Below are 18,978 nucleotides of genomic sequence, written 5' to 3'. Positions count from 1 at the left end.
AATAATAAGTAACCTTGACATAACATATAATTTAGTCAGCAAACTTGAAGAGTCATTGCATTTCGTACCTGACTGTTAAGATTTGGGCTTGAAGTAAAGCTTGAAAAGTAGAAAAAAAATTTAAATAGACAAGTTTCTTTTGCACTTGATAGTAGATTTAGCCGCGCGTAAGCCGCGAGGACTAGTTGAGATCAAAATGGTAACTCACAGGTTTCTACGAAGTCGGTGTTGTCTTCCTATTTTTCTATGAAATAAAAAAAAGGATAAATCTTAGTTGGACGCTCGGTAAATAAGACAGAGATAGCTTATATTATACACCTGATAGGGTTAACAGAGTTACGACGGAAGTTAGCCTTACTTCCGAGTTACAGAGCAAGACCCTCCGAGTCTGTCCTTGAGTACCGATCGACCGTGCAGAGAAACATACTAATCTCGGTTGGTGTTTTTAAAGCAAGAGTGATTAACAGCTGTTGGCTACTCTGATAAAGAAAAAATGCCATTAAGTCTACGATAAAGTTGAAGGTATTTACAACATGCTTTAGAGAACTTAAACGAGCATAATCTAAGGTACAATGAGAAGCTGAAAGCTGAAGAAATCAGGATCGCTATGGTTTGCGAGTGTTACGATAATCTGAAGGACTTGAATTCAGAGCAACTAAGCTCGTTTATTTGAGTGAGTTTTAACGATATATTTTAGAATGAAACGTTTCTGATATTAACAACCATTTTTGTATAGTTTTTTTGGGGAGCTCGTGACGCCCTTGTCAGCTGAAAGCGGGAGTACGCGTTTATGGATGTTGGTTTAGATCCGCCTGAGCACATTCTCCATTTTGTGTGCAATGTTATGAATTATGAGATGTGAACGTGCGATATTTTGTGATATGTGAGGCAGCCCGTAGGACTCGAAACGTTTCTCTTATTCAGGCATTTTGGATGGACCTCCAAGAACCGAAAATTTAAAATAGTTTCAAGGATTGAGTTGGCAGAAAGGGACTCAGCCGAAAAACAATAATTGTTTTGGTTATCAGGGAACTGAAATGTTTCACTATGTCATTCAATTGCATGCTAGACACATAAGATCGATCAATTGATCGATCAAGAGGGGCAAACGGAACAGGTATCGAATGAGGAAAAGAGTCTTTTCATTGTTTGAACCTCTTATTAAAACATACTCGCATTACCTCGAGAAAATGGGACTTGTTCATCAATCTACTTACAAAGTAGAGTGAAACGACATATAGGGGAGCTGGACTGAATTGAAGTACTTGACATCGTCAACTCAACAAGGCATATGGAGCGGTCTTCAATCTGACATCTTTTTTTCTTCCAAATTTGCGAAGCATACACGAATTAAACTCAATTGTACGATGCAAAAGCGAAAGATACTGAGTAAACTCGCGAAAGCTATGTAATATTGAATCCGTTTCAAGTTATATTTACTCGTGGTAGTTCAATGGAGGGTTAACAGAGAGCGTTATTAGTCTATCAGTGAATGCAACTAAAACTCAGAACTCTGCGATACCATGAGTTGTTTTCAGGTTTGTGTAACGAGCCGATTTGAAAGAAGCAATCTTATGAACGGACTTAAAAACTTTCTCACGATAAATATCGCTACACACACGGTAGAGTAACCTCTGATCAGCTCACCTTAATCTTTGCAATTCAAAATAAGTTAATTCGATATGAAAACTGAGCCACAAACCATGCAGCTCTACTTGAAAAAGTGAAAGTAGCCTTCTGATTCGGTGATTCTAACAGCGCTTCTTGATTTTATTTTATCAGCCTTATTTCATTGACTATGGTTTTTGAATATTCTGAGAAACGACTGTGAGTTTAAACACAACATAATATCTTGTGATTGGTTGAAGTCTACAAATGATACTATTTCTTGATGTCTCGCTTCTCTCTCCTTGTCCTGCAGTTTTTAAAAGCTTTTTCTTTCATAGACCTAACATGGACTTACACCTTCATTTCACTTAAGTTCAATATGAATGAAACTGAAAATCGAACGTGTTGTGGGCAATTAACTGACAAGCTATAACTATACAATCTACAGAATTAATTAGTTTGACTCAGGGAAGAATTACTTCAAAAAAAAAAGAGCCGTCTAACAAAATCCACACTGAACACTGAAAAAGTTGATGAGGAATTCAATTGAGCTAAACGGAGAGAGGTTTTTCAAACGGATTTATAATGGACTTTATCCTGATCCGCCATCTTGGAAGGAGAAGTGCGTGAAATTCCGGTAGCCAAACTCTGTCCTCCACGTTTTAAAAAAAGAATTATTCCTATCAGTCATTTCCAAGATGCAAAAATAGCTGGTTAAAATACGTTACAGCGTTTCGCCATTCGATACACCGAGATTTAAGGAAGCCTTCAGTGTTCTAGAATGTTGTGGATTTGGCCGACAATACCTTCAGGCCGAAAAACTTGAAGAATACAATCAAGGGCAGAATCCTAGGTAACTAACTCACCAGTAACCTAGTATAACACTTTTAACCGCAGTAACATGTAAATGGTATCGACCCATGCTTATCTAAATGATCTATTTCTCTGCCTGTAAATGTCTCTACCGCCAGAGAGGTTATCCTGATGATATCATGGAAAACATTTATACAAAGAACATTTTGGGTTTGTTATTAGATTCCTCTGATGAATTTTGTCCCAGCTGAAACTGGACAAACTGTCGAACTTTTTTTCCCAGTTTCATCAAGCCGTCATTTTCTTTTTTTTGTTGGTTGGTTGGAACTGTGACGAACAGTGATTTAGACGAGAGACATATCCAGCACTAAGCATCACTCATCTACAATTGTTTATATCAGCCTTCAATAGGAGAGAAACGTAAGGAACAAAAGATTAACTGATAGACTCTGGATAGAGTATGATACCAGCCAGCCCAGCTCACTATGGACGAAAAGTAACTGAAGTAGAATAAGATAATTAATCGAAGAGATATCAAGAAACTTGGAAATACCAATAAGAGAGTGGAATCTTCAATTATCTTCAATGTTGTGGTATTCATGTCCGACTTCTGATTACTGTATTCCTGACTGAGTCAAGTGAAGTTTCTCAGAAACTTTTCTCTGTCATCATCTATTTCTGATTAATAAGAATATTTTAGCTGAGCACAGGGATTAAGACAGAAAGTATAATGGCAAAAGATGAAACCAAAATTTGAGCTGAGACTTTCTGAACACATGATTAAAGAAGAAAACAGCTAATTGGTTTACAAGCACTCTTTCCTTCCTTTGCACTTCTGAGGAAAGGACTTCTTGAAATACTCGATTTTAAAGATTCCAAGAAATGTCTGAAGGAAATAGTAATTTTGAACCGGAATAAGTGCCCGGAAACAAATTACTTAGTAAAACAGGTAGTATATTGACAATTATATTTCCTTTAGGAACTTTAGTAGGGAGGATGTTCATTAAGTACAGCACTGAGCTTAAATGTAAGCAAGCCTGGCCAGCGATAATCTAAGTGAGTCATCATAGATCGAGTCCTCAGTATAACTGGAATGAACAGAATTCTGTTTTCATTATCACGACGACTTGCTATGCATTTCCTTGCTGATAAAAGCTGAGTTCTTTGTAGTCGAATATAGTGCGTGAGTATTCCTTCTCGAATTTATATTATATAAACTTACACAATCAATAAAGAAGTAGCACAACCAAAAGAACATGTTCCAATTTCAATAAAATATTACAGGAAACCACTACATTCATAACAGGTGAACTATCTTAAATTTCTCATCTAGGATAAGTGGTTGAAAGTCGATCATTGCAATCAAGATACAGAATGAAAGTATCGATGGCATTAATTACTTTTTTCAGTCCGGTTGATCATCACCTTCTCTCTTGCAGCAGTGATTTTTAATTGTATTTCTTGTGCACATTATCTTTTTGGCCTCGTGTAGAAGAGGATACTTGTAATGAAAGCATTGTGACTCTCTCTAGTGTCGCTTTTAATACTTATGTCTCTTACTCAACGAAACGTTTTACATGATCTCTACCTTCTCATTATCATTATCATCATAAACATCATCATCATCATCATTATCATCATGGGATATGTTTTAATCATTATTACTTCCCCTATTCTTTGAAATTAATAACAATTGAGGTGACTTAAACATACGTTATAACTTACTGACTTCCCTACTAACTCAATATGATGTTCATTATAAAACATTTTTGGTTTAGAAAACACTGACAAAGCATCCCTCTAACTTCTAGAATTTTTAAAACGTAAATAGCAGAATAATATATAAGCCCATCTAGTCTGATAATAAACCTACAGACTGTCCAAACACGCAATAACTGTGCTACTACGTGATAGTAGCTGTCTCCGCTTGAAGTTCATTCGTGTTTCTAGTAGTTGCAAGGAAAAACGGGAACTTGAAGATATCTTTTCTGTTCTGAAATATTTGGACTAGCAGGTAACTGTGATCCCTTTCAAACTACTGAGCTCTTATTTGCTTTCCTGACCATATCACAATCAGTCATTTGTTTATCACTAACTGGCGATTGACTTTTATTCTCTTGTCCAGAGGTTCTTTCAGTTCCCAAGTTGTGCATCGTAGTATAAGTGGTAACATTGAATTTATAGCGAGAATGATAATTCTCTGTGTAGAAACGTGTAGCAGCATTAAGAACTCTCTCTAGTTTTTGCACATCGCACTTGCCTGCATAACGTGGCTCCCAAATAGATCTTGTTGCATAATCAAGTTTGGGCCTAATCGTGTAGTGCCTTCTCCAATAAGTGCGATCTATTGTGGTCCCTGTATTTTGATGCTAGCTAATGGACAAGAAATTGTGTCTCTTACAAATAGATCTATTCATTAATTTCTTTAAAGGTCCCAGGACTCTTATCAGTACTGGCTTCAGCCGAGCGGATCTCGTCCCGCTCACTCTTTCGATATGGATTTCAAGGTCTTCATGTTTACAACAGATTTTCACTTATTTTCGATACGGTTTTCCTTTGGAATTTTCTTTGGAATGGAGACATTGATGAGTAGGCAGCTTTATTTGTTCTTCATTCTTGATGACACTATCTAGTCTGTTGGCCCATTTCTCACGGTCTGCTCTATTTGCACATCCAAAAGATTGTAATGTTTGTAATTGTAATGATTGTAACTAACACTGCTCAGCTCATAACGTTTTTTCTTTTGCGTAGAAAGCCATTGGTTTGTCATATCCTAGTCAGTGTCTCTGTCACCATTTTTTTTTGGTATACCCGTGTGTTTCTTTCTCTTCCCATTTTACCTGATTTATTCTTGGATGCAAAGTTTTGTTTTTCATTCAACCCTCTGAACTTTAATGGTGGGCCTTTTTTTCCTAAGATACAGTGTTTCGGAGAGATTTCGGTCGCATTTTATCGTTGCTGTTAAGTTAGATGTGAAGTATTGTATCTTTTGCTTCTGGTGTTCTCTGACAATCCTTGGAGGGAGGAATTTTTATTCCTAAGACAACTCTCTAGTCCTATCGTCGCTATTTGATAGACAGTTTCTAGTTGAATTACGGACCCTAGTTATCTCCGTCTCCGAGGAGATACAAATTTTCCAGATCTGGTCTAAGCTGGTGCATCCCTTTAAAAATAGATCTGAAGATTGTCATTTCTTTCCACTTCTTTACTGTTCTCCTTTCGTTTCTAATAAACGTTGCCAAAGCGATGAGCTGTGATTGTCAGAGCATGCGGCTGCCAATCGCTTTCATTCGTTCGCCTGAATTGAATTCAGACTTTTTTCAGTTTGTTCTTGTATCCTTATTCTTCTTTAACACTTCTGGTCTTTTCTTTCCATGTGGCATGTTATATTCCCTCCTCTTTATTCGCTCTCAGGTTTTTGAAAGTGTCCGGCTCCTTTCTCAAAGCATTGGTCTTTTGTCTTTTTTTTCAACTAAGCTTTGGCGTATTTCTTTTAACTAAAAATTATTTCTCTTCATAAGTAGAGTTTTTTATAATGGTCGAGAGGCATAAGCGTTTAGATAGCATAAGTATGAGGGTCGTCCTTGTTAAACAGATGGTCAACTGTAGGTGACTCTGTAGTGCAACCAAAGCTTGTGTTGTTCAGAAGAAAGGATAGTAGAGGAAGGGCTATGTAGAGGAGGCGAGGAGCGAGAAAACGTTGCGTGAAAATATCCCGTTGTTGGTGTTTATCTGCCTTAACTGCAAACTCTCACCTGCTTTATATTGTTCCATATTTGCTGTTACGAACTAGCCGAAGCTTTGTAATATCTGTTTGTACAAACTGTCAATCTTAGGCCTTTGTAAGTTATGATAAATTGAGTTTAGCCGTAAAAGACTGTGAATTTGACAGATTGTCCTCGACTCAGTTTGCCATTACGCGTATGTTCACTTTACGGAGGAGTTGGATACAACCTGTGAATTTACCCAAAAGTAGTAGCTGTTTATAATCTAGATTGTCACAGTAAGGTTCCACACCAGGTTCGAAAAACCACCTTCATTCAATGTTACGCGCTGAACAGCGGCTCTGAAAACGAAATTAAGGCTGATTTCTTTGCTTACTTTTGTTCCCACATCAAGCCTTATTTCGGAAGAACATCTTCCGCTAGGCTCCGAAATGCAAAAAATAGCAAAATAGCAATAGGGGTAGTATTATAATTAACGTAAACATTGTGTTGTTATCGTGATTATTATAAGTGTTTTACGTATTGTTAGTACTGGGCTGTTGTATGTAAAAATTAATAAAGATAATTGTTTACCAAAAAAAAAGAAAAAACATTTTCCGCACACACTTCATTGGTCTCTCCACTGAACAGGATCGAGAACCAGACGGACCATATTGTCACATTGTACATCGTCTAAGTTAAGGAGTTCATTATCAGGTCTAAGAGCAGAGAGTAAGACCAATGTTGCTGAACTGACAGGGTCTAAAAACTTTTGAAAAGCGTGCAGAGTGCGTTTCCTTTCCGTTCAAATGTCAGTAAGGCGTTTCCCTTTCCCTTTCTCTTTAAAGCACGCAGGACCAAAGGAGAAAGAAAAGACTCCCTTGTTCTAATCGTAACTCAACTACATTTAAAGGTTACTCCACAATTCCTAAATCAAAAGGATAACATTATTATCATAATCCATCGAATATTTTCATTCGGTGGCGATGAGTTTAAAGGCATCACGTGATCTAGTATGCCCAGAACCGGGTTGATATTCGCCAAGTGATATTCCCATTTTTTTTATTTCAACACTTGTGTCCAATGCGATTAAAGTCTTCCCTCAAAAGTCGATTCAAGTCAGGAAAGTGGTTTTGTTGTTATTATGGAAGAATAGACAAATTTGTTCGTTCATAAAATCCCACTGAAAATTCAAATCTGAGGACAAATATCCCAGGACAAATATCCGAGTATGATTTCGCGCCAAATGGAGGATATTGTTTACATATCTCCATGGCCGTAGTAACCTCGAAAGTGAACTTCGAATTTATTTTCGAACTGGATTTTACTTCACGATGTCGAAAATTCCTTTCGACAACCGCTTTTCAGACTTAAATCCACAATTTTTGGAGATTCGGCAATGATAATTATTTCTCTAAATTTTCCTCGCCAATTGATTGGTTACCATATGTTCTTATTTGTGGAGCTACTTCGTGTTCTGAAGTTCTGCCTCAATGGTTTTTAAGTGTCAAGTTATCAGTACCGCAGAGCCTTATCCCAGACAAATAAAGAAGGACGCCACGCAAGGCTCCATTTGCGTAGCTAGCTATTTTTTCGCCCTTCGAAGCACTTTCAAAGAGCGCGCCAGAAAAGCTCTGATTGGATATAATTCGATGAGGAGTATACGACGTAGTACGTGAAAGTGAACAAAAAGCAACAGAAGGTTTACAATGATGAAGAACATGGCGGTACGCCGAGTGGTTCATAACGAAACTTCTGATGCTCTAAAGTATTGAAAAGGCTGATCAGGAGACCCCCTGAGAAACGACAGTGGTAGCTGTCTCTAGTAATAGGAGAGCAAATATAAAGGCATGGACGTGCAAGGGACTCTGTATTTTTTCGGTGGTGAGTGGACGATGAAACGCAAATTAAAAAAGGGAAATGTTTAGAACGTCCAAGCTTACTCTAAACGACCTTAAGTTAATTCAGCTTTTGATTTAGATTCTAGTTCATCGAATCCTATTATAGTTTTGGTGCAATTAAAAGTGCTCTTGATTTTATTTCCACTGATGGTTTTGAATAATCAAGCAGGTAAATGCAACCTCGCACATAAGCTTACAGCAAGATGTTTAAATCTGCAGTTGACCAATGAAAAAACAACAATTCAGTATTACACTTACACAAAAAAATTAATGCAAAAAAGTTTACCGTTACTTATCCTGGTGAATAGAAGATGAAGTAAGATTGTCTCACGCTGTAGTCACTTTTGAAGTAAATCATGACAGTCAAACTTACTACTGCAAGTCTCCTTCAGGCACTAAGGCTGACTGGGTCAACTGGGTACGCCTTTTAATAAGTAATACCATAGCTTTCCTTCACCTTTCTTTAGTTTACTAGAGCAGCGAATCATAACAAGTTCCATGGTGAAAGCCTCAAGAAAGTTTATTGAATAGAATTTTATTAACTAAAGGATTTTTAATGTTTCAGTTAAAAAAAAAAAAACCAGGAAAATGTATTACTAATACACAGTATAGGTAATTTCTATCATCATAATAATATAACATGGGTGTGAGTAATAAAGAGGCTTATTTCATGTGTGTTTGCTCTGTGGGACCATAATATGATACCCATTGCCCATCTGAGGAAAGGCCATTATGTTTTTTTAAGTTAATTTCACGTCAGAATGTTGTTGAGACATAAGAAACTGGGTGTTAGTGAGAGGTGTAGGTGTATTTGTATTTGTACTAGAAAGGTGTCTGTGAAGCGAACAGTGATTGTATGTTTTTCACATAACCAATGTTTTGTGTGTTTTAATGCATCAGAAACCAGAACCATGTCATTAGGGATGAGATCTTTCACACTTACGTGTACATGACATTGTGTAAATATATAAACCCACTGTTTTTTTCCTTGTGAATGAAACTATGCTATGATTTTCCCTTTATTTAATTTTGTTTGTTTTTTATTTTGATAGAATACTATAATTTCCCCAAAACAACACATTTACAATGGGTGTAGCTCCTAGACCTCTTACAGTAGAGAATTTACATCAAAGTATACAGTGCTCCTTCTAAACAAATTGCTAAACCTTCTCATATTTCTCAAAATGGATATTTAGGATATGAAAAGGACAGGGGCTGTCAAGGCTTAGGTTATAAGGAATTTGACATTTGGGAAACCACTCTGCTGGCTTTTGCAACAGTTTCAATTTCACTTATTTTTGTCATTTACCTCATTCACCATGTGAGTCATAAAAATCATGTATCTTATTTACACAGTCATGTAGTTGTAGGATTATTTACTAGCATCTAAAAATGTAAATATCTGAGCCTCTAAGAAGCAACCAAGAATTCCCCTTAAAGCATTACAATTTTTTGCCTCACAATTGTAACAAATAGAATTAAAAGATTTGCTTGTAAGCTGTATGTTCATAAAGTTCTGTTTCCTTTGCAGAAATGTGGTATCAGATCTTTCTTTGGTGTTTGGCAACATCAGTGTTCATCCATTGTATTTCAGCTGCTGTTGCTTTCTTTGCTATGAGGCAACATTCACAAGGAATGCTTTTTCCTCTCCTCATAATATTCATTGGATTTCTTTACCCAGTCACTGGAGGAATAGTAACAAGTGAGTTTTGATTTTTGCCTAATTTACAAAAGAGGCCAGAAAGATTCTGGAATCCCATCATTAAAATCCCATCATTTCTACTTGGCACATAAAATGTCTTTCAGTGACACTGGTTATTTAACTGTATTTATAGTTGTTTATCTTAAGACAGTACCTGAGAAAATGTTTATCAGTAGAAGTTGATGAATCAATTTAATTTTGATATTATTATGTTATATATTAACCTTATAGATAGGGTTTGATTCTTTATGGAAGACTTGAGTTTGTTATTTTGCTCCATACTTGTGATTAAGCAAATAACAGCTCAATTGTATTAATCATATCTATGCTTAAAGTAAGCATGACTTCATTCTTTCTAAAGCTATTATAGGCGATTCTAATTGAGTGAAAACTGAAACTGTGAAATTCCTTTTGAGTTTTTCACTTTATGTACGACCTTGAAACCAATATCCAAAGTGAGATTTAAAACTTGCCACATTTATTTAATATTCCTAATTACTGGTATAGACTTAATGGATTGAAAAGGTGTAAATTTGCCCTCAAAAATATTACTCTAATGACTTAGTTATTAGGGTAAACCACAGATGGAAGCAGACTCTAAAGTCTGAATCAGCTCAGCACAATTAAACTATCAATCATAACCATTACAGTTTCCTTAAATGTGATTGGTGCATCAGCTGCTTCAATTTTTCACTAATCATTCTGTACAGTTGTAATTGAACAGTGTAATTGGACAGTTGGCTGTAATCAGACACCTGTAATCAGACAGTTGAAGCAGCCAATCATGCTAGGTCCACTCAGCTAAATCCACCAATCACAGAATTGATCACAATAACCATAGCAACAACCACTTATCCAAAGAAAAACAAGGCAATTTCCAAAATGGAGGAATATTGAACTGAAGATATTGTCTCCACTGGAGATATTTGTTCTAGGTGTATTTGTTTTTTCGGAAATTGAAATGGTTATAATTAATTGGTAACAGGATTTCTTGTCGTCCAATTCTGTTTTTAATCATACTCGTGATAAACAAATCGGACTCCCGCTTTGCGGTTGTCTGATTTTGTTTATCACTCGTATGATTACAGAACGAATTGGACTCCACTTAGTCCTATTACCATTTTTAATCAGATCCATCTGGTTCTCACTTAAGTGATGTTATTAAAACTCCAGAATATAAACTTTATATCAAGTTTGTGGAACAGAGAATTGAAACAAGTTTGATAATCGCTCTGACGAAGGGCTAACGCTCGAAACGTCAGATTTTTACCCTGTCGGGTGGCCAATTTACGTTTTCAACTCAGTTGTTAACACTAGATTACCTACTATACTCTCCCACCGATGCAGCACCACAGTTTCTTTAGAAACTTACCCCTTTATTCATTTGATATAAAATATTGTGGTTTCTTTAAGTTTTCCACCAATAGTCACGAGTTGAAAACTGCTTTATGGCTTACCTTGTTGGTCTTGATACTTTTTAGTAAGTACACATCAACTCTTTCTTACACAGAGACTTGTAGCATGATCATCACGCCCATTCAGGGTTGTTCAGAAATATTTGAAAATATCTTGATCAGCAATGGACAGATTGTTTTCAAACTTGTCATTTTGCTTCTCTGATGATTGCAGTTTAATAAAAAATAACTTTGTTGCCTTTTGGAATAATGTAAGAATTGAAAAATATTAAAGATACTGGAAAATATACCCAAATTATAAATGTAACGCGTAACATCTCATTTGCATAAACCCGAAAATAAAGGTAAATTTCGTACTCAAAACAACATCAATTAGAAACTTCCATTATGCTCATTTATTGAGTAGGGCTTAAATACACCTTATGCCAAGAGACAGCGTTAAATGTTCGTTTTTAAAAGAACAGGAATAAAAAACTTGAAGACAGTCGCTGTTGTTTGCTTGTGTAACGCAGCAGATCCAACAGAGCTTTGCATGGTACATGTGCGGGTCTAGCATCTTGAATATACGCCTACAAAGAAAGTTGATTCGTCTGAGTAAGGTTCAAACACTTACTTACCCTCATCTAAACTAACTTTTAAAAAGAGCTAACTGCAAAGAAGAAATAAGTGATTTTTGGTTTCGGAAACGATGTTATTGTTTATTTTTAAACACGGAAAATCAAACACCACTTACCTGCAAAAATGCCCGTATTTCAGCTTTTACTTCACCTTGGCTGCTGAGACAACTCCCAAGCAAAGTTCATGTGTTCGACTACAAATCCCTAAAGTTTTACAGCCATACATACAATACAAACGAAGATATTCAAAGCAAACTAAATCGGAAACCTAAATTCACTCTCGCTTTGTGTTTATCAATGTGTAACGATCAAATTTCAAGCCCGCTCTACATTGAAATCCGCACAAATAGCGCTCGAAAACCGCTAAACTTCGCCTGATTTTCTCGTTGAAATCAAGCAACAAACATCGAAGGTCTCCTATGTAACCTCTCCTCTATGTATGTGGGGAGTTCTTATGAATAATTCTGGGATGTGTGTGGAGAACTAAAGAGAAAGAGGAATAACATTTACAAAGTCCCTGTAGATGTCAATGAAGAAATAATTGCTTCTTTTTAAATCTAGAGATAGTTGAAATATAATTAATATTATAATTATATATTATTATAATTAATTTTTTTTGTAACTCAGCCATTATGGCCAGTGAAATCTAGTGATACAGTCAAATGCCACGCCCGCAAAGGATTGTGGGTAATCAGTAATTAAGCTTTAAAAACCGAACAAACATTGAAATCTTCACTAATTCTTTTTAGAACGTAAATTAGCAAGTATATCTAGCAAATAAAAGTATTTTTGGCATACTTTTTACATTTTCATGAAAATACCCTATGTTACACATTTGGGCATGATGATTGTGCTACAAGTCAGACGTATATTTATTATTTCTCTTCAAGCCAGGAGATTGTGTCTTTTAGTGATTCCTTTTTTTTCCTTGTCTTTTGCTTCAGGTGCCACAATTGGGGCAGTATATCGAACAGCTCATTTCACCATGCCAAGGTACGCAGCCTTTCTCTGGGGTGCTGGACAAGGTTTCCTTGGCTTTCTTGTGTCGTATTCGCGAGTTTTGGCCACCCTGTGACAAAAATAAAACACTCTTATTCACAAATAATGGTCATCCTATGACAAAATACTTGCCACTAGAGTGAAAGACATGGAAGAAACTAAAAAAAGTGGTATCTTTGAACGCTAGCATTTGCACATAGGTCCTTGATGGGAAATAAAAACTTAGTCGTTTTGGGGACGTTTTTGGTTATTGTATGGTAAAAGACTGTAAATATGTAAATATGTGTGGAAATCAATAAAATCTACGGTCTCCTCAACCTCTTGTGTTAAAACTGTTTATCCCTATTTATTACACAGCCGCCAGCACCCGTGGGCAATATGAAGCGAATCCTGTGTTCTGACTGGCTACCCGTGCCCATCTTTCCTGCTTAAGATAACTCGCATTGATCCCGTGAAAGAAAAAGATTTCGTCGACCAGACTCACCAAATTCGTGAATTTTTTGACAATGTTGGTGATACAGTCACAAAAGGCGACAGAAGACAGTCAAAACAAAGAAAACACTAAACCACTCATGGGTTTATTGTACTACAAACAGAGGATCTCAATGGAGTTAACCGTTAGCCGTAAAATGCCAAAGTAGTTGGCTGTCAGTAAAATGACGAACTTTTGGCGGTCAGCCGTGAAAGCTAGCACCCCATTGAAACCCTCCAAACAAACGTTCTTTGTAATCTTAAGCGTCGCCATTAATCTACAGTACGATAGCGACCACAGACCTTAGTCTGGTAAGGGTTTCAGGGATGTCGCCAGGCAAATCTTGTTACAGGAAACATATCATTCATGTTGCTAAGGAAATTAATTTCGCTCTTTGATTTTAACAATAAATCTGAAGCCGACAAGAGAGCTGAAATTAATTCATATCCTTTGTACTCGTTCGGTGATTCGAAACAGATACGCACGTAGGACCATATACTTACATTCCCATTGACATTTACCAATTTAGACAAAGTGATTAGTTCTTTCTCGGTTTAATTTTGGTCTGTCAATGAGCAACGATTGCAATGCGAATTTAAATGAGTTAAGGAAAACGGTTATTGATATTTATTCCATTTTCACTGCAATTACATTGTCACATGATAAAATGATAATAATAATAATAATGATAATATTAATAATAATAATAATGATAGTATTTATAATTACTATATCAATTAATAACATTCTAAGTCCACAACAAAGCAGTGTGGTAGACTAGAAGGGAACTGACAAACCATGCGTGCTAGTCAACCCACTAGAAGAGACTAACTTACTAACTAGCAACCCTTAAGATAATAACAACAACAATAATAATAATAATAATAATAGTAGTATTATTAATTACAGTATCAATTGATTAATAAAATCTAAGCCGTTGTAAAAATACTAACTTACTAGCAACCTTACTAACTGCTGATTTTTGCCCAAGTGGTATAAGGGCGCTCAGGGTCAAAGGCCTTATCTTTATGGAAGGTAGTGCATAGTCTCTTATAAGAAGAAACGCTAAAATTGGCAGTCCTCAGCTCATCTGGTAAATTGTTCCATAGATACGTAATCCTGTTAAAAAGTGTTCCCTTAAAAAGTTCCGTCCCAATTCTATTAATTTTCAGTTTATTACTAGAGTATGATCTTAACCTCTCATCTGAACAAAATTGAAAATACGAATCAAATGAAAAGTTAAAATGCCCACACTTCAGTTTGTAAAACGTTGTGAGGTCCTTAACTTCTCTGTGCTAAACCAGTGGTAGCAGGTTGAGACGTTTTAGGCGCTAATTGTAGCTAAAATCAGGTAACATAAGCCGAGTCGCACGTCGTTGCACCCCTTCTATTCTTTTTATCATAGTAACTGGATTTGGGCTCTAAATTTCAGAGGCGTACCTAAGGCGAGGACATACAAGAGCCACATAGAGGGACCTCAGAGTTGGTAGTAAAGTTTTGCTCCCGCAAATTGAGCGACATATGAAACCTAGCATTTTGTTAGCCTTGTTCACCTGGGCGTGGATGTGATCGCTGAAGCTGGCTGTATCTGACATAAGTACCCCAAGATCACGCTGGGCTCTCATCCTGCTAAGAGTCTTCGCTCCCATTTTGTAGTTACAAATTATGGGGGTGCGCTTCTTTGTTACAGTGTAGAGTGAACATTTGTTAATATTGAGGGCTAGTTTGCAGTTGTCACTTCAATCAATCAGCTTGTTGATGTCGTCTTGTAGCAAAGCACAGTAAGTGTGAGATCTTATAACACGGAAGCACTTAGCATCGTCAGCGAATAAAGCCTTGATAAGGTGTGTTTGGCCTGGGCGACCTGCTCATCAGGCTCAGAGTTATGACGAAACCAAGACCGAAGGTTGGTCGACAGAATTTTATTCCCTAGCTTTAACTGTGTTTAGATCTAAGAATTTTCATGGAAAGGTGTCTTTCTGGAGTCTGCAGCGACTGTGGACCAATTGAATTGACAGAATTGCTAAATTTCTAGAGGAATATTATACACTATGACTTGGTTAGAATTTGATTACACTTTAAAAATTTTCTGTACACTGCGAGCTCTCTGGAGGCAAGTATTAAACAGAAACAGCAATGACAGGTAAAACTGTTTTACTTCACCCTTGTATATAGTTCTTCAATGGAAAGATGACATATCAACCGTTAGCTGCCACAACTGTAAAAAGAAAGCACGAACCCTAAGCTATTCAACAGCACTTTATCAGTGGTTAGGATCTGCTACCAGTTGTACCCACGCCTCCCTCTATCCTGCTTACTTCTTGGTACTTGTTTTACTAAAACAGAATGCGAGAGGATGCGATAGACAGTCGAACTTACTCTTCCAGGGCAACGTTCTCAATTCACAATCTGTGAGTACCTACGCCACCGTTTTCAAAATATAGAGCACATTCAAGTCTCATATGAAACTAATATATAGATTTAGCCAAGCCTAATAATTTTCGAGATAGGAATAAAACCCTTTTCCTCAAGAGAGGTTCTGTTCCTAGCCTAACACTGAAAGTTGGCATTGAGGGCGGCGAGGGGTTCTATCAGAGTGGGGAAAGGTGCATGGATAGAGGTGGATAGAGGTGGAGAGGGGTCCCGTCGCTCTGGTTCCATCGTTCCCCCAAGCAGTGTTGCTGGCCTCAGCACAAGGACGAGGCTACGACTGCCAAGCCCTCATTCAGCCCACCCTCAATTAATCTTCATCTGACCCCTTACATGAGACTGACCTTGCGATACGTCTTCGTTGTGACATGGCAAATCCTGAAAGGATAATCGGTATTCCTGTGGATGCAAGTGACCACAGTGAAAAAGCTTGTGACTGTAAGTAGTTTAAGATGAAAGTGTGGTGTAACATTTGATGTTGTTTTGACGTTCGATTTTGAACAAGAACTTTTCACTGAATCATGCATCACGCCATTGTCGCTGACCACAAAATCGTTCTTCGTGTTTTACTGTCGATGTAATTTTCTTCGAATCTGACTTCCTTGCAAACAAACATCATGGTTAATTGTTTTTTGATGGTTGATCATGGCTGGGAAGTGTAGGTTTTTTTCGCAGGTTCTTCGTTGTACTTACTTTCCTCTTCACACATCCCAAATAGCAAAGAGCCCGTAAAATGCAAATTTGAAGCCTAAGAATCCTCATTGTCTAATTAAGCTAAGAAAAAAGTGAATTAGTTTCGGAGAGCAAGTGACTCAAGCGATCAATTATCATTAAGAGCAGAGCTATTTTGAATTTTACATGAAAGCGCCTAACCTTTTTATAAAGAACTAGTCACCTGGAACTTGGATACGTAGAGGCCGTAGAAGTCTTGATCAAATTAATCGAAACCTATAACTCCGAAATACTGAGATACATTTATTCTTCTTTGGATACAAATTTTCAAGTTCTTTATACACCAAAAACTTACCTGAATGTTGAATTGGTGGAACACCTGATTTGGCTCACGTATTTGTATGTGTCACTGCATATCAATGTATATGTTAATCAAGTGTTAGGATAACAAGAAGTTGGCTGTCAAAGGATCATGTATGAGAAGTTTTGTACTTATTATCAGTAATCTGTTTTGGATGCTTTTCTTGGTCAAGGCTTGAGAAGTTGTAGGAATATCTGTGAACTTTTACTTTGACATCTCTGATTAGAGTGGACACGATTTACTTGAGATAACCTAATTTGCAAATAAAAACAGAATTTTAAGAAAAGTAACAATAATTTAGTCATGGGACTGGCTCTGTCCCTTAGAATCACTCTGTTCAATGCAATTCAGTTTTTGTCTCGCAAGAAAACATCAAGTGTTGACCATGCAATACAATGGGGGTTGTTACAGAAGGATGTTGTTATAATTTCCATGGTATGTAGCATTTATTTAAGAAAAGGCTCCTAAATCAAAACAAATCAGGATTAGATCAAAGGAGTTCCCAAGGTTAAAGTGGAGCCAAAACTACAAGGGAACAATTTTGCTCATTTAAAAGTTTGTCTCCTTCTACCTTGCCCTTAATTTTTTCCCCCATCAAATGTTAAAAGTTTAACCCCACCACATTTGAACATTATCTTATTACTCAGTACCATAAATAGTTTTAATGCCTTCTGTCTCAAAAGGAGAATTTATTTATTTTTTTACTTTGATCAGACATACTTCATTATTATCCACTTAATAACTGAGAGTGATGTCTTACTGGAATATCACTGAGGCCTTATTGCAGGGTCAATATGGTTATGCCAAGGTTTGGGATTTTCCCCTAATGTCCTAATGGGCTAGGTTGTTGAGTTGTTTATCACATGGCTTACCAACTAATAAAATGAAAAATTTATTCAAGCAGAAGGTGTCAATTTGATATGCATCTTTATCAATTCCTTCATCACCTCAAACCCACAGTAAACTATGCAGTCAGTGAACTACACCACTGTATCACTTATTTCGCCAAGAAACATATAAATTTCATTTTCAGGAAAAATGATTCTGAGAGCCTTAAAAAAGTATTTCTATAGTGGCCTCACAACTTAATGAGAGAAATTTTGTCAGATTTTCAAGGCAAAATGTCTGAGAGATTTATGGTTAAACTGAACTTTACAAGCCTTTCCAACATCTAAAACTACATGTAGTAATCAGAAATATTGCTGCCAACAAAACCACTTGATTGTTTACATCAGTTGTTCTTGGAAGCTGATTTAAACATAGTTGTTTAATAGCAAGTGAAGCTATTTGTTTTAATTAGATATGAGTTTGAATGTATACTCGTTTTTTTTCCTTGTCCCTTACAACACAATCTCATGAGTAATTTAAAATGAACCTTGGCAAATCCTTTACAACTTCAGCCTTTTGTATTAAATTGAGTCTACTCTCTCTGGTTGTTAATCAGCCTTCATTGTTTTCATGCATTTGAATTTCCAAAAAATGAAAAGACCCACCGCCTGAATTATCTGACACTTTGTGCTCTTTCTTAATTGCTTAATCCATAATCAGCTTGTAGTCATTACTGTTGTATAATGCTCTGCTCTGATATCACTCTTTGCCAATCAGTGCATGCATTTTATCAGCAACAAGTCTAAGCCATGTAATAATAATAAATAATTAATTTTTCATCAGGGTATTTAAAAAACATGAAGCAAGCCAATGATGTTGTTGTTATCATCCATGTGAGTGAAATGACTCATTCTGGCTCCATTGGTAAGTTATGGTTATCACTTTAGTTAGTTACTGTCATTGATTATTGATTATGGTACATGCTCAAGATATCACATGTTCTTGTTAAAACTTGAACTTAACAAGTTTGAAAACCATCCATGAATGTATAATCATTTGACCCATGAGGCCCTGAGCACACATAGAAATACCATACCACATCCCACAGGAAACCATGAAAGCAAAAGCTGATGTGTGTAGGGTTGGACCGGTTAAAGTAAGCCAGTCAGCAAAAAGCTAACCCGCCAAGTGTGTGCAGCCCTAAATGTCAGATTTGCAAAGTTTTTACATGTCTATGCTTCATTACATTGATTGTTAACAAGTCTGTTTCATCAGAAACGATTACAAAAGAAGACTGGGAACAACATGTCAAAGATCACACAGAGAAAGTGAAAGAAATTGAAGAAAAATACAACACAAAGTTGACTAAAGCAGAGGTATGTTGGACACAAAAACAATCTTTTAGCCTTTTTCTGGCCCTAAATCAATAGAGGCAATATACTTTTGTTTTACCTTG

General features: G+C 36.6%; 2 protein-coding genes and 1 long non-coding RNA gene across 5 annotated transcripts in view; 2 read left to right on the top strand and 1 right to left on the bottom strand.

The window, feature by feature from the left end:
* The first annotated feature begins 296 nt into the window (after positions 1 to 296).
* LOC113666531 (transmembrane protein 170B) lies at positions 297 to 13,656 on the top strand. 3 transcript variants are annotated; one of them, XM_027182319.2, is made up of 4 exons: positions 7,796 to 8,009; positions 9,558 to 9,728; positions 12,705 to 12,753; positions 13,117 to 13,656. In XM_027182319.2, exons 1-4 carry the CDS (start codon positions 7,976 to 7,978, stop codon positions 13,139 to 13,141), a joined length of 279 nt encoding a protein of 92 aa, XP_027038120.2. In that variant the 5' UTR covers positions 7,796 to 7,975; the 3' UTR covers positions 13,142 to 13,656. The 3 variants fall into 3 exon arrangements, with proteins under 3 accessions (XP_027038119.2, XP_027038118.2, XP_027038120.2); XM_027182318.2 differs by lacking the exons at positions 7,796 to 8,009; positions 13,117 to 13,656 and adding an exon at positions 297 to 522 and having other exon boundaries at positions 12,705 to 13,076; XM_027182317.2 differs by lacking the exon at positions 13,117 to 13,656 and having other exon boundaries at positions 7,780 to 8,009; positions 12,705 to 13,076.
* On the bottom strand, positions 11,516 to 12,197 carry LOC149040068 (uncharacterized). Its single transcript, XR_016179780.1, has 2 exons — positions 11,877 to 12,197; positions 11,516 to 11,712 (listed from the first exon to the last, which is right to left on the bottom strand). It is a non-coding gene; the product is annotated as an uncharacterized LOC149040068 (long non-coding RNA).
* A 2,324-nt stretch (positions 13,657 to 15,980) lies between the features above and the next one.
* LOC113666530 (uncharacterized) overlaps positions 15,981 to 18,978 on the top strand; it is a 4,274-nt gene continuing 1,276 nt past the window's right edge. Inside the window, exons 1-3 of the mRNA XM_089182507.1 lie at positions 15,981 to 16,099; positions 18,366 to 18,446; positions 18,798 to 18,898. Of these exons, the coding sequence (XP_089038633.1) occupies positions 16,030 to 16,099; positions 18,366 to 18,446; positions 18,798 to 18,898 (252 nt within the window). The 5' untranslated portion in view covers positions 15,981 to 16,029. The remainder of the gene's footprint in view (positions 16,100 to 18,365; positions 18,447 to 18,797; positions 18,899 to 18,978) is intronic.

The sequence above is a fragment of the Pocillopora damicornis genome, chromosome 9, assembly GCF_964200805.1.
Source record: "Pocillopora damicornis chromosome 9, jaPocDami1.2, whole genome shotgun sequence".
Lineage (NCBI taxonomy): Eukaryota > Metazoa > Cnidaria > Anthozoa > Scleractinia > Pocilloporidae > Pocillopora > Pocillopora damicornis.
The sequence above is the reverse complement of the archived record's forward strand: the minus strand, read 5'-3'. Positions and strand labels throughout refer to the sequence as shown.

Excerpts from the sequence above, each read along its gene's own strand:
- LOC113666531 (XM_027182317.2), top strand. The coding sequence starts at position 7,976 with ATGGACGTGCAAGGGACTCTGTATTTTTTCGGTG. Across the intron at positions 8,010-9,557 it reads GACTCTGTATTTTTTCGGTG|AAATGTGGTATCAGATCTTT; the intron begins GTGAGTGGACGA and ends TTTCCTTTGCAG. Across the intron at positions 9,729-12,704 it reads CACTGGAGGAATAGTAACAA|GTGCCACAATTGGGGCAGTA; the intron begins GTGAGTTTTGAT and ends CTTTTGCTTCAG.